Consider the following 13,474-nt stretch of genomic DNA (forward strand, 5'->3'; position numbering starts at 1 on the left):
TTGCCGTATGAGGAGGAATATTCACCGCTACGCGCGCAGCCTAGCAGATTCTCTTTCTGCCTGGTTTCACCTCATTTGTGGCAATTTTGGGCGTGCCTTTTCCCGATTCCGTTATGGACGGACGGATGGATGGATGGCTCGGGATTTGGCGGAAAGCGAAGGACGGGGAGCGGACACGTCAGTCACGGCCTCCCTTCTTTCCCCATACGGCCCGGGCGAGTCCATTTCTTTCGCCTCACGACGTACGAACGGCGCGCGGGAGTTCCCCGATCGTAGGGGCAAAAACCGTCTCGCCGTCGCTTCGGTTGGGATTGTGGATCGACGGCTCATGTTTCTCCACCACAGTAAATGAAAAGTGTCTTTTTTTAACATCAGTACAGACACAAGCGCTCATATACACACGCATGCACTCATCCCTATGAACGCACACACATACACCTTTTTCTTAAAATTTACGAAGTCACCGTAGGCACCTCGTCGTCGATGAGAACATCTCGTCCCACTGAATGCGCATCGCCGAAAATCCTGAAATAAATGCGAGCACCGGGATTTGAACCCTGGTGGACTAGGGATACCACAATTCCTCTAATCATCCAATCATAGATTGGTTCGCGTTCATTGTGTGGATTAAGACGTTACTGATACTGGTGTGGAAACCATGTCGTGAGGTGCATCGCACGCGATGAAGCGGATCGGCCGACCACAACCAGGAACCATTTGTCTGTCCCTTGATCCATCCGAGCCATGCCGGGACCCTTGTATCTTATTTACTTATTTTTTTACTAAATGACCATTTTGTAAACTTAATCCATCCATCAAAAAATTTATTCGGGTGTGGTTAGGTCTCGGTCGACTAAGACCTAACAAAGTTTAAGTCAAATGATATACTCCCTCCATTTTTATATACAATACCACAATCAAAATTACAATTTGCAACTATACAAGGCCACAAACATCAATCGAGACAAAAATGATGATGTTTGCCTCGTACTAGTAGAAAAGACATTAATTATCTTTGCATGCATGTATGTGAGAGAAGTTTGGTTTGCACGCGCCTCATTAATTAACTAAAACAAGTGAGAGCATTGACTTGTTGTAGGTAGGACAGAAAAATATGCATTAATTAATACGACAAACAAGGAGACAAGCTAGCTTGCAATATTGTCTTAAGCACACATTTACTTTTGTCTTGGTACCTGTAATATGAGTTTGTTGCCTTGTATACAAAAATGAAGGAAGTAGTATGTAAGAAGAAAAAAAAACGAAAAAAATACATGAATCTCCATGCAAAATCAATGGAAGACACTACCGACTGCGATACAACGAAGTCTCGGCAGTCGACTCAGACGTAGCAAGACTGTATTTCAAAATCTGGTCTCAAAAAAAGAAGAAGAGGATTTAGTTTCCAGAAGGGCCATTTAGTACGGATGTGGAACGGTACCCGTGCCGGGCGTAAGTAGATGTACGCGTATGTGTGGCGTACCTGTCCCCATACGCCATAAACAATCGCCCGGCGCATGCACTGCATCTGCTCCTCACCAACTCGCCCGCATCGCAGTCGCAGCCTCCTCCTCCGAGCCACGATGCAGGGGAGGGCGTCGGATAAAAGCAAGGGAACAAGGGATGGTCCAAACAAAGCTTGGGCCGCGCTGCCCTCTCGCCTAAATAAACCTCTCCCCCACGCACTCCCCCACTCCACCACACACCCTCACCAGCTCGCCCGCAGAGTGAGCCGAGGCCGAGAGCAGGAGCGCGAGAGGAAGAAGCAGAGGAGGTCGGGCAAGATGATCACGGGCACGGACTTCTACCACGTGATGACGGCGGTGGTGCCGCTGTACGTGGCCATGATCCTCGCCTACGGCTCCGTCAAGTGGTGGGGCATCTTCACGCCGGACCAGTGCTCCGGGATCAACCGCTTCGTCGCGCTCTTCGCCGTGCCGCTCCTCTCCTTCCACTTCATCTCCACCAACAACCCCTACACCATGAACCTGCGCTTCATCGCCGCCGACACGCTGCAGAAGCTCATGATGCTCGCCATGCTCACCGCCTGGAGCCACCTCTCCCGCCGCGGCAGCCTCGAGTGGACCATCACCCTCTTCTCCCTCTCCACGCTCCCCAACACGCTCGTCATGGGCATCCCGCTGCTCAAGGGCATGTACGGCGACTTCTCCGGCAGCCTCATGGTGCAGATCGTCGTCCTCCAGTGCATCATCTGGTACACCCTCATGCTCTTCATGTTCGAGTACCGCGGCGCCCGCATGCTCATCACCGAGCAGTTCCCCGACACCGCCGGCGCCATCGCCTCCATCGTCGTCGACCCGGACGTCGTCTCGCTCGACGGCCGGAGTAACGCCATCGAGACGGAGGCTGAGGTCAAGGAGGACGGCAAGATTCACGTCACCGTCCGCCGCTCCAGCGCCTCCCGCTCCGACATCTACTCCAGGCGCTCCATGGGCTTCTCCAGCACCACGCCGCGCCCCAGCAACCTCACCAACGCCGAGATCTACTCGCTGCAGTCGTCGCGGAACCCCACGCCCAGGGGCTCCAGCTTCAACCACACCGACTTCTACTCCATGGTCGGCCGCAGCTCCAACTTCGGCGCCGCCGACGCGTACGGCATCCGCACCGGCGCCACGCCGCGCCCGTCCAACTACGAGGAGGACGCGCCCAAGCCCAAGCACCCGGCGCCCGGGGCGGGGCACTACCCGGCGCCCAACCCGGCCGTGGCCGCGGCGCCCAAGGGGCCCAAGAAGCCGGCCGCCAACGGGCAGGCCAAGGGCGAGGACCTCCACATGTTCGTCTGGAGCTCCAGCGCGTCGCCGGTGTCGGACGTCTTCGGCGGCGGCGCGCCGGACTACAACGACGCGGCGGCCGCCAAGTCCCCCCGCAAAAGTAGCAATCCCTCTCACCAGTCACCGCGCACACGCTCGATTTGCTGCTGCTTTCGTGGGCTAATTTGTCCGCGCAATTCTTGCTTTCTTTATTGCCACCACCATTGCAGTGGACGGAGCCAAGGAGAGGGATGACTACAACGTGGAGCGAGACGACTTCAGCTTCGGGAACAGGGGCGCGCTGGACCGGGACGCGGAGGCCGGCGACGAGAAGGCCATGACGGCGGACCCGAACAATGCGATGGGCGCGGGGCCGACGGCGATGCCGCCGACGAGCGTGATGACGCGGCTGATCCTGATCATGGTGTGGCGCAAGCTCATCCGCAACCCCAACACCTACTCCAGCCTCATCGGCCTCATCTGGTCGCTCGTCTGCTTCAGGTCCGTCCGTACGCGGCCCCTCGCCAACCAATCCGGCAAAGGAGTGATCGGCATTAATCGCGATTCTGACGCGCTTGTCTCGTTGCCGCCGCTGCAGGTGGAACTTCACGATGCCGGCAATCGTCCTGGGATCCATCTCCATCCTGTCGGATGCGGGGCTAGGAATGGCCATGTTCAGCCTCGGTCGGTATTCCATGCTTCCTTCCTGCTGCTGCTGCTGCTGCCACCATTTCGTCCTATGCAACAGTGGGCGGCTGGGTTCTTCTCGCTGACCTGATCCGGTGTGTGGCGAACGTGCAGGTCTGTTCATGGCGCTGCAGCCGCGGATCATCGCGTGCGGGAACAAGGTGGCGACGTACGCCATGGCGGTGCGGTTCCTCGCCGGGCCGGCCGTCATGACCGCCGCCTCCTTCGCCGTGGGCCTCCGCGGCACGCTCCTGCACGTCGCCATCGTCCAGGTACTCGCTTTGGTTTCAACGATCCAGTCGAGTCGATGGGGTGAAATGAAAAGCAGGGGATAAACAAGGAGCGGAAAGCCCTGGCGTGCCCGTGTCCCTTCTTTTCCCCGGCCCCCTCGTGCTCCTGCTTTCGCGCCACCAAAAGCCCCCACTTTTCCTCTAACCTTTTCCTCTCCGGCTCCGGCCGCACGACAGGCCGCGCTGCCGCAGGGCATTGTCCCCTTCGTCTTCGCCAAGGAGTACAGCGTGCACCCCGACATCCTCAGCACGGCGTAAGTACCGCCATTCTCGCCGACAAGACGCTCCGGTCCGGCAAGATGCTCACCATTTCCTTCCCGCTTGGCTTTGCAGGGTCATATTCGGCATGCTCATCGCCCTGCCCATCACGCTCGTCTACTACATCCTGCTCGGCCTGTGAGCGGGCGCCGCATGTAAAGATCCGTCGCTTCGCTACCGCAGGCTCAGGAGCGGCAGAGGAGGAGGAGGACGCGTGCTTGGAGCACGAGGGGGGCTCTTCATTTTTCTTCCCCTCTCTCTCTCTAGAGCAGCAGGATAATGGCGGCGCTCCTAGCTAGGTAGGACAATGGCGAGAGTTGATCAACGACACTCAGAAGGGCACGGGAAGAAGAAAGTGCAAGTACAGAGAAGCTTGGGCGGGGGGCAGGGGTCGGGTTCAGGTCGCGGAATGGCTGGGTTGTGAAAGCGGTTTGCGAGTTTTGGTGCCTGACCCCTGTAAAATGGATGCCGTTCTGATAGTAACTGACCTTGATTGTGTTGTTCATTGATTTCATTTCTTGGCGTTCCTGACCTGAGATGAAAGATGCTCCCTCCGGCTTCATTGCTCGGATGATTGCGATGGAATTCATCCCACTGTCGTGCTGATGAAGAGCTTTTGATTTCTTACAAGTGTGCACGCACAGCGCCAAATCGTTATAGTAACAGTGATGAGCAGCTGGCATGGCTGTGCTTGATTAAGTTGAGGCCACAGGAACGCATGGGCGACGCCGGCCATTCAAATCAGTGACCCCTGGCTGATTTGATATGACGTGCTGCCGGCTACAGTTGTGTGCGGCCAATTAGTGTCCGGACGACTTAGTTGCATGCGTGGAGACGCCACCGTGAAAACAGGTACCGGTTCCATTTGTAATGAAGAAGCCTTTCCTCCAATGGAAGTAAGCAGCTATAAGAGCAACTCCAACGGGCGACATAAACGGACGGCGATTTCATCTTTTTTTGTCCGTTTGGGTCGGCCGCCCGCCCGGCGTCCGCCCTGTTTTTGATATGGGTCGATAGCACGTCCAACACGTCGACTGCGGTGTGGCCGGCTGGCCGTCAAATTTTACATTGATTTGCATTCAACATATTGTTAAATGAAAATGTTTTTAACAAGCCAAATAGTCTGGCCGCCCAAATAAATAGTATAGTTTTACAAGTCAAAAACAAATAAAAATGTTTCACGTAGTTTTGCAATCGAATAAAAAAATACATCTATTGATTGCCAACATGAGCCCACATATGCTCAACTAAATCATTTTACAATTGCACGTGAGTTTCCCAATCATGCATGTCTTCATAAAATTGAGTGAACTGCTCAAATGTTGCCGCTACTCCATGCTCAGGCACAACATTCTCACCCTGAAACTGAAAGCCTTGATCGTATAGACGTTCCGGGCGCTCGTCTTCTACGATCATATTGTGCATGATCACACAAGCAGTCATCACCTCCCACAGTTTCTGCGTGCTCCAAGTATTAGCAGGATACCGAACAATGCCCCATCGAGATTGCAAAACACCAAAGGCACGCTCGACATCCTTTCTAGCACTCTCTTGCTCTTGGGAAAATCTTTTCCTTTTCTCTCCGACAGGGTTGGGTATTGTCTTGACAATAGTGGTCAACTGAGGATAGATACCGTCACCCAGATAGTACCCTTTGTCATAGTTGTGGCCGTTGACAGTAAAGTTCACCGGTGGGCTGTTGCCTTCGGCAAGCCTAGCAAACACCGGCGAGCGCTGAAGCACGTTGATATCATTGTGTGATCCAGCTATGCCAAAGAAAGAGTGACAGATCCAGAGATCTTGAGACGCCACGACCTCTAGTATGACAGTGCAATGTTGGAGAACGTTGCAGAAAACAAAAATTTTCCTACTCGTTTCACCAAGATCCATCTAGGAGTTCATCTAGCAACGAGTCATCGGATGCATCTACATACCTTTGTAGATCGCGTGCGGAAACGTTCAAAGAACGGTGATGATGTAGTCGAACACGACGTGATCCAAATCACCGATGACCAAGCGCCGAACGGACGACACCTCCGCGTTCAACACACGTACGGGACGGGAGACGTCTCCTCCTTCTTGATCCAGCAAGGGGAAGGAGAGGTTGATGAAGATCCAGCAGCACGACGGTGTGGTGGTGGATGCAGGGCGTCACAGTAGCAGGGCTTCGCCTATACTACGAGAGAGAGATGTAACGGGGAGAGAGAGGGAGGCGCCAGGGGCTGGTGTATGAAGTCCCTCCTCTCCCCCACTATATATAGGGGTGCTAGGGGGGGCGCCGGCCCTAGGAGATGGAATCTCCTAGGGGGGGGCAAGGGTGGGGGGCTTGCCCCCCAAGCAAGGGGCGCCCCCTTTAGGGTTTCCCCTCAACCCTAGCCGCATGGGCCCTAGGGGAGTGGCGCCCCAGCCCACTTTGGGCTGGGTTCCCTCCCACTTCAGCCCATGGGGCCCCCCGGGATAGGTGGCCCCACCCGGTGGACCCCCGGGACCCTTCCGGTGGTCCCGGTACAATACCGGTGATCCCGAAACTTGTCCCGATGGCCGAAACAGCACTTCCTATATATAATTCATTACCTCCGGACCATTCCGGAACTCCTCGTGACGTCCGGGATCTCATCCGGGACTCCGAACAACATTCGGGTTACTGCATATACATATCTTCACAACCCTAGCGTCACCGAACCTTAAGTGTGTAGACCCTACGGGTTCGGGAGACAAGCAGACATGACCGAGACGACTCTCCGGTCAATAACCAACAGTGGGATCTGGATACCCATGTTGGCTCCCACATGCTCCACGATGATCTCATCGGATGAACCACGATGTCGAGGATTCAATCAACCCCGTATGCAATTCCCTTTGTCAATCGATATGTTACTTGCCCGAGATTCGATCGTCGGTATCCCAATACCTCGTTCAATCTCGTTACCGGCAAGTCACTTTACTTGTACCGTAATGCATGATCCCGTGACCAGACACTTGGTCACTTTGAGCTCATTATGATGATGCATTACCGAGTGGGCCCAGTGATACCTCTCCGTCATACGGAGTGACAAATCCCAGTCTTGATCCATGTCAACCCAACAGACACTTTCAGAGATACCCGTAGTCTACCTTTATAGTCACCCAGTTACGTTGTGACGTTTGGTATACCCAAAGCACTCCTACGGTATCCGGGAGTTACACGATCTCATGGTCTAAGGAAAAGATACTTGACATTGGAAAAACTCTAGCAAACGAACTATACGATCTTGTGCTGTGTTTAGGATTGGGTCTTGTCCATCACATCATTCTCCTAATGATGTGATCTCGTTATCAATGACATCCAATGTCCATAGTCAGGAAACCATGACTATCTGTTGATCAACGAGCTAGTCAACTAGAGGCTTACTAGGGACATGTTGGTATCTGTTATTCACACATGTATTACGATTTCCGGATAACACAATTATAGCATGAATAAAGACAATTATCATGAATAAGGAAATATAATAATAATGCTTTTATTATTGCCTCTAGGGCATATTTCCAACATGCAAGCCCTGGCATGTCCCTTATACTGCCCTTGCCAAGCAGAAGGGCAGTTCTTCCACTCCCAGTGCATGTAGTCTATACTGCCAAGCATCCCAGGGAAGCCCCTGCTGGCATTCATCGCCAACAAACGGGTTGTGCCTTCAGTTGTCGGCTCTCTCAAGTACTCATGTCCAAACACAGCAATAACAGCGTTGCAGAACTTATACAGGGACTCTAGGCACGTAGACTCGCTCATACGGACGTACTTGTCAATGAGATCACCTGGCACTCCATATGCAAGCATTCGGATGGCGGCAGTGCATTTCTGATAAGTGGAGAAACCAATCTTGCCGACGACATCCTCTTTACACCTGAAGTAGTCATCATAGCCGACCACCCCTTCTCTAATACGGTTGAAAACATGCCTACTCATACGGAACCGATGGCGGAATTTGTGATGTTTGAACAACGGTTTTGTTGTATCAAAGTAGTCCTTCCAGAGAAGGAAATGCTCGCTCTCTCGATTGCGATTCAACGCCGAAAGGTGGCCCGAAATGGAGCCACGACACAACGGCCGCTGGCTGTTGAGGTGGTGATGGACCAACACGGCAGCCAATATCTCCTCTTCGTCGTCGGACGACGAATCGTCGGAGTCGCAAAGGAAATTGTGGAAAAAGAACTCGTCGGCAGAGTCCATTTCGTACCTTGGCAAACCGTCGAACAACTTGCGGGCGTCGACGAAGGAGACGGCCGACGAGGGGAGTCGCGACACCCACATACAAGCTAGCTGCCATGCCGGCGTTTGACGAGTGTGACGGCGTCCGACGAGCGTGCCGGTCGGATGTGGCAGGGGCGGCGGGGCGGCTTCTTGGTCGCGGGCGGCTGTGCGGTGGGGGAAGCGGCAGTGGGAAGCAGTTTGCTCCCCGACGGCAAAACGGCGGCGGAGAGTGACGGGGGGGGGGGGGGGGGGGGGGGGGGGGGGAGGCGGCGTTGCTGGGCGGATGTGGAGGCGGCGGCAGCTGGAAGAGTTGCCGGAAAAAATTGGCGGCGACATCGGCGACGGAGGAGGCGGGAGGGTTGCTTGTTGGCCGCAGGGTGAGACGGGAGGCCAATGTGCCACAGACCAGCGGGCCCGGGGACTGGAGTAGGCGAGCGCGCGCGTCCGTCGCGTGTCCGCGCCGACACAAATCTGGCTCAAAAATGGGTCGGGAATGGGTCGCCCGCGGATGAAAAATGGACGCGTGTCCGTTTGGGTCGGCGCGTTGGGCCGCCTTTTGTGTCTGCGCCGATCCAAACGGACGGCCGTGGACGAAATGGATCACCACATTGGAGTTGCTCTAACGGAGTCGTCGTAATTGTCCGTTCGGAAATTTTTTGATTGAAGAAGGATGGCCAAGAAGAAACACCATTCGCGCACGATCCGCATATTTGGAGCGTCCTCCATCCCGAAAATGACGGTTTTGCGTGAGCGACATTTTCCCCTCCCGACCCCCGCATCGCTGCCTCCTCTACCTCGTCGTACCGTCGCATGTGATCGCTTTTGGCCGTCGCCGGTCCACAACAATGATGCCGTGGATGCCGCCTCAACCTCGGCATCCCAGTCCATCGGTTTAGAGTCAGATCCCATGATTTGATGGTTGCTGCGCCTCCTGCCCCTCCGACGCCACCTCGTCCACGCTAAAGACGTCAACTTGAGCGCGGAGGTGACAAACCCTATGCCGCCACTCGTAAGCGCCGGCCTCCCCCTACTGGTGCCAGAACGCCCCAGAACAAAGAGGCGGAAGAAGTGGGCGGGCACGGGCCGTGCATTTACCCCTCGTCCCTTTGTACTGGCGGCGGGCAAAACTTGGGAACCTTCCCAGTTTGATGTGGGACAAGAAACACGATGATGTATTTTTTTTCTCATTTCCCTTTTATTTGGATTTGTTCAATTGAATGCAAGGTGACAATGGGAAAATGTTGACAAATGGGCAATCTTTGTGTTGTAGCGAGGATTATGTGTCTTTGGGGGGATCGACGGTCAATTAAGAATCGTTTCTCGATAGTATGAGGGTGATTCTGCCAAGACAAACAGTTTCAATCTTGATGGTGCATTGTTGTCGCATTTTGACAATGCGACAACAATGCACCTGCCCGGGGGCTAGCCAGGGCCCCATGCGGCCAGGTGGTGCGGCTAGCGGGGCATCCCACTAGGACACGTGGGCCCCTTGTGCACCGTCTTACACCCATTCTTTCGCCTAACAATCTCATATTTCCTCCGATTTTTCCGCCACCACAAATTCTGTTCTTAGGAGATCCAATCTGGAGGCCTGCTCCGGCACCCTGCCGGAGGGGGAAACGCACAATCGGAGGTTTCATCATCAACCTTGCTACCTCTATGATCATGTGTGAGCATTTTCTTTAGGACCTTAGGGTCCATAGCAGTAGCTAGATGGCATCTTCTCTCCCGTGTGAATCCATACAAAGTTCTCGTGAGCCGCCTCACACGATCATGATCCATATGATGTAATCGATGGTGTGTTTGTTATGATATGATGGATTGTCACATTATGATCAGATTGTTCACTGAAATATATTGAAATCTTTTAAAAAATTGTTGTATAATTAAGTAACTTTATATGCTTTCTGATCTATTTGTCTACTTTTGCCAAGTTTGACTGGTAGTTCATCAGAGGTAGTGGTGCAGAGTAGTATGTTCAATCAGCGGTGATTCATCCCAGAGTGACAGAAAGGAAACACACACGTATTGTATTGTTGCCACTAAGGATAAAACGATGGTTTCTTTATCACACTTGGATGCTACTTTTACTATCTATATTATGTCATCAAGCTTATTGCAATTCTATGTTTGTCATAAACATAATACTTTGTCATGCATGCTCGATAGCAATCTTGGTGTGGAGTATTAGTTGCATAGGATAACGGTCTATATATCATGGACATATTTCCTATATGAAATTATACCATGAATCTTCATAGTACAAAATATAAATATTACAATTTAATCATTGTCCAACTGTAATTTGTTCACCATACCACGCTTGTCTGCTTGGAGAGATGCCACCAGTGAACCTATGGCCTCGGGGGTCTATTTTACTTCACAGAAAACTTCACCAAAAACATTATTCTTTGTTGTTCCATTTTATGCATTTTATCTATCTATCAATTTCTATCAAACTATGCAATTTAATCTTGTAACTAGCAGGGCAAGAAGGTTGACAACCTTCTGGACATGTTGGGGATAAGTTTGTATTGCATTTGCGTGCAGGTACCCGTGACTTTGTTTGCTGAAAGAAATCTTTCTATTTTGATAACTTGGTCTATCCCCAACATTCACCAAACCTCATTTGCTTTCTGGCATTGAAACAATATTTTCTTCGTGACTTCTGGTCCAGAAGAACAAGTTGGACACTGGGTCAAAACTTTTAGGTGTCTATTAGCTACTGTAACACGGCAAGGGAGAGTGCCATGCAACATGCACCGAATATATTTTTAACCTTAGCCCGGCAGGATAACTTCCAAACCTTACACCAAATAGAGTTATCTATGACTTGTCTCATTCCATTAGTACATCGAAGTTTCATCCCATGTTGGCGATCTCATTCCAAAAAATAAGCCGATCGAACATAAAGCATTCCATTTTTACCTAGCGAAAGAATTCGACATGTCATGCCAAAGAAGAGGTACTGTGAGGATGTGTTGTGGGTCAATTGGCCACAAAATTTGCCTAACCAGACCTTCATGCCAATTATTTATAACAAGATCAATGAAATAAAGAAACCTTAATTAGATAGCAGACCCCCCTATGAGTGAGAACTTTTCTGTTAGTGCAACTTCAGATTGAAGCATCGTCCAAAAGATAAATATTCTGACCATTCCCAACACGCCAGATATAACCTTGTTTAAGAGTTAACCCCACCATTATACTTTGCCAAGTGAAAGATGACTCTTAAATTTGCATTTAGTGAATCACCACCAAAAAATATATTTAGTTCTCAAAGTAGTAACGCATAAGCAGTCAGGGTTCTCAAGGATACGCCATCCTTGTTTTGCCAACAACGTCATGTTGAAAAATTGAATGTCACGACACCCCCAATCCCCTAGAATTTTTGGTTCGCACATTTTTTCAACAAGTCAGCCAATGCATCCACTTTTCATTGTCATCGCCACTCCATAAAAAATGTGACATCACGTCAATGATTCATGTGCGATTTCTTTTAGGAATTTTAAAGACCAGCATAGCATATTGAAGGAAATATGCCCTAGAGGCAATAATAAAGTTGTTATTTATATTTCCTTATATCATGATAAATGTTTATTATTCATGCTAGAATTGTATTAACCGGAAACTTGATACATGTGTGAATACATAGACAAAACAAAGTGTCCCTAGTATGCCTCTACTTGACTAGCTCGTTAATCAAATATGATTAAGTTTCCTTACCATAGACATGTGTTGTCATTTGATGAACAGGATCACATCATTAAGAGAATGATGTGATGGACAAGACCCATCCGTTAGCTTAGCATAGTGATCGTTAAGTTTTATTGCTATTGCTTTCTTCATGACTTATACATATTCCTTTGACTATGATATTATGCAACTCCCGAATACCGGAGGAACACCTTGTGTGCTATCAAACGTCACATCGTAACTGAGTGATTATAAAGATGCTTTACATGCGTCTCCAAAGGTGTTTTTTGGGTTGGCATAGATCGAGATTAGGATTTGTCACTCCGACTATGGGAGAGGTATCTCTGGGCCCTCTCGGTAGTGCACATCATGATAAGCCTTGCAAGCAATGTGACTAATGAGTTAGTTGCGGGATGATGTATTACGGAACGAGTAAAGAGACTTGCCGGTAACGAGATTGAATTAGGTATGAAGATACTGACGATCGAATCTCGGGCAAGTAACATACCGATGACAAAGGGAATGACGTATGTTGTTAATACGGTTTGACCGATAAAGATCTTCGTAGAATATGTAGGAATCAATATGAGCATCTAGGTTCCGCTACCGGTTATTGATCAGAGATGTGTCTCGGTCATGTCTACATTGTCGAATTCAGGGTTCCGCAGACCCTTGAGAGGTTCGAACTCTGGGGTGCGTGCGAAGAACTCTATCTTCCATATCTGCCTGCTCAACGATTCCACGGCCTAGCTCGATGAACCCTAGGGACAAGAGACACATCAGTTTATCCTGGTTCGGGCCACCTTGCTGTGTAATACCCTACTCCAGCTTTGTGGTGGATTGCCTCGAGGGGCTGAGGATGAACTAGTACAGTGGATAAACAGCCTCAGGAGGTGAGGTGTTCTTGAGCTCGATGAGCTGGTGAGGTGGTTAGGGTGGAATGGATCCGTCCCCCTCTATGGTGGTGGATAAGTCGTATTTATAGTGGCCTTGGTCCTCCTCCCAAATGTAGGCGGGAAGGTATCCCACAACGGCCAAATTTGAAGGGAGACAACTAGTACAAGCTATCATGAGAAAAGTAGTCTTCGCGTGCAAAAGGCTGTTGGGGGACGTAGTAATTCAAATTTTTGCCTACGATCACGCAAGATCTATCTAGTAGAAGCATAGCAACGAGCGGGGAGAGTGTGTCTACGTATCCTCGTAGACCGAAAGCGGAAGCGTTTATCAACGCGGTTGATGTAGTCGTACGTCTTCACGATCCGACCGATCCTAGCACCGAATGTACAACACCTTTGTGTTCAGCACACGTTCAGCTCGATGACGTCCCTCGTACTCTTGATCCAGTTGAGGCCAAGGGAGAGTTTCGTCAGCACGATGATGTGGTGAAGATGATGATGAATTTACCGGCGCAGGGCTTCGCCTAAGCACTACGACGATATGACCGAGGTGTGTATCTGTGGAGGGGGCACCACACACGGCTAAAAGATCAACTTGTGTGTTCTAGGGTGCCCCTAGCCCCCGTATATAAAGGAGGGAGGGGG

The 13,474-nt window shown here is 50.9% G+C and overlaps 1 protein-coding gene across 1 annotated transcript; it reads left to right on the forward strand.

Moving 5' to 3' along the window:
- Nucleotides 1–1,568: 1,568 nt before the first annotated feature.
- LOC125514616 (auxin efflux carrier component 1a-like) lies at nucleotides 1,569–4,520 on the forward strand. Its single transcript, XM_048679951.1, has 6 exons — nucleotides 1,569–2,892; nucleotides 3,002–3,272; nucleotides 3,370–3,455; nucleotides 3,573–3,730; nucleotides 3,926–4,002; nucleotides 4,082–4,520. The coding sequence occupies exons 1-6, from the start codon at nucleotides 1,584–1,586 to the stop codon at nucleotides 4,146–4,148; spliced, it is 1,968 nt and encodes a 655-aa protein (XP_048535908.1). The 5' UTR covers nucleotides 1,569–1,583; the 3' UTR covers nucleotides 4,149–4,520.
- Nucleotides 4,521–13,474: the final 8,954 nt, after the last annotated feature.

This window comes from Triticum urartu, chromosome 6 (assembly GCF_003073215.2).
Source record: "Triticum urartu cultivar G1812 chromosome 6, Tu2.1, whole genome shotgun sequence".
In the NCBI taxonomy this organism is placed as follows: Eukaryota; Viridiplantae; Streptophyta; class Magnoliopsida; order Poales; family Poaceae; genus Triticum; species Triticum urartu.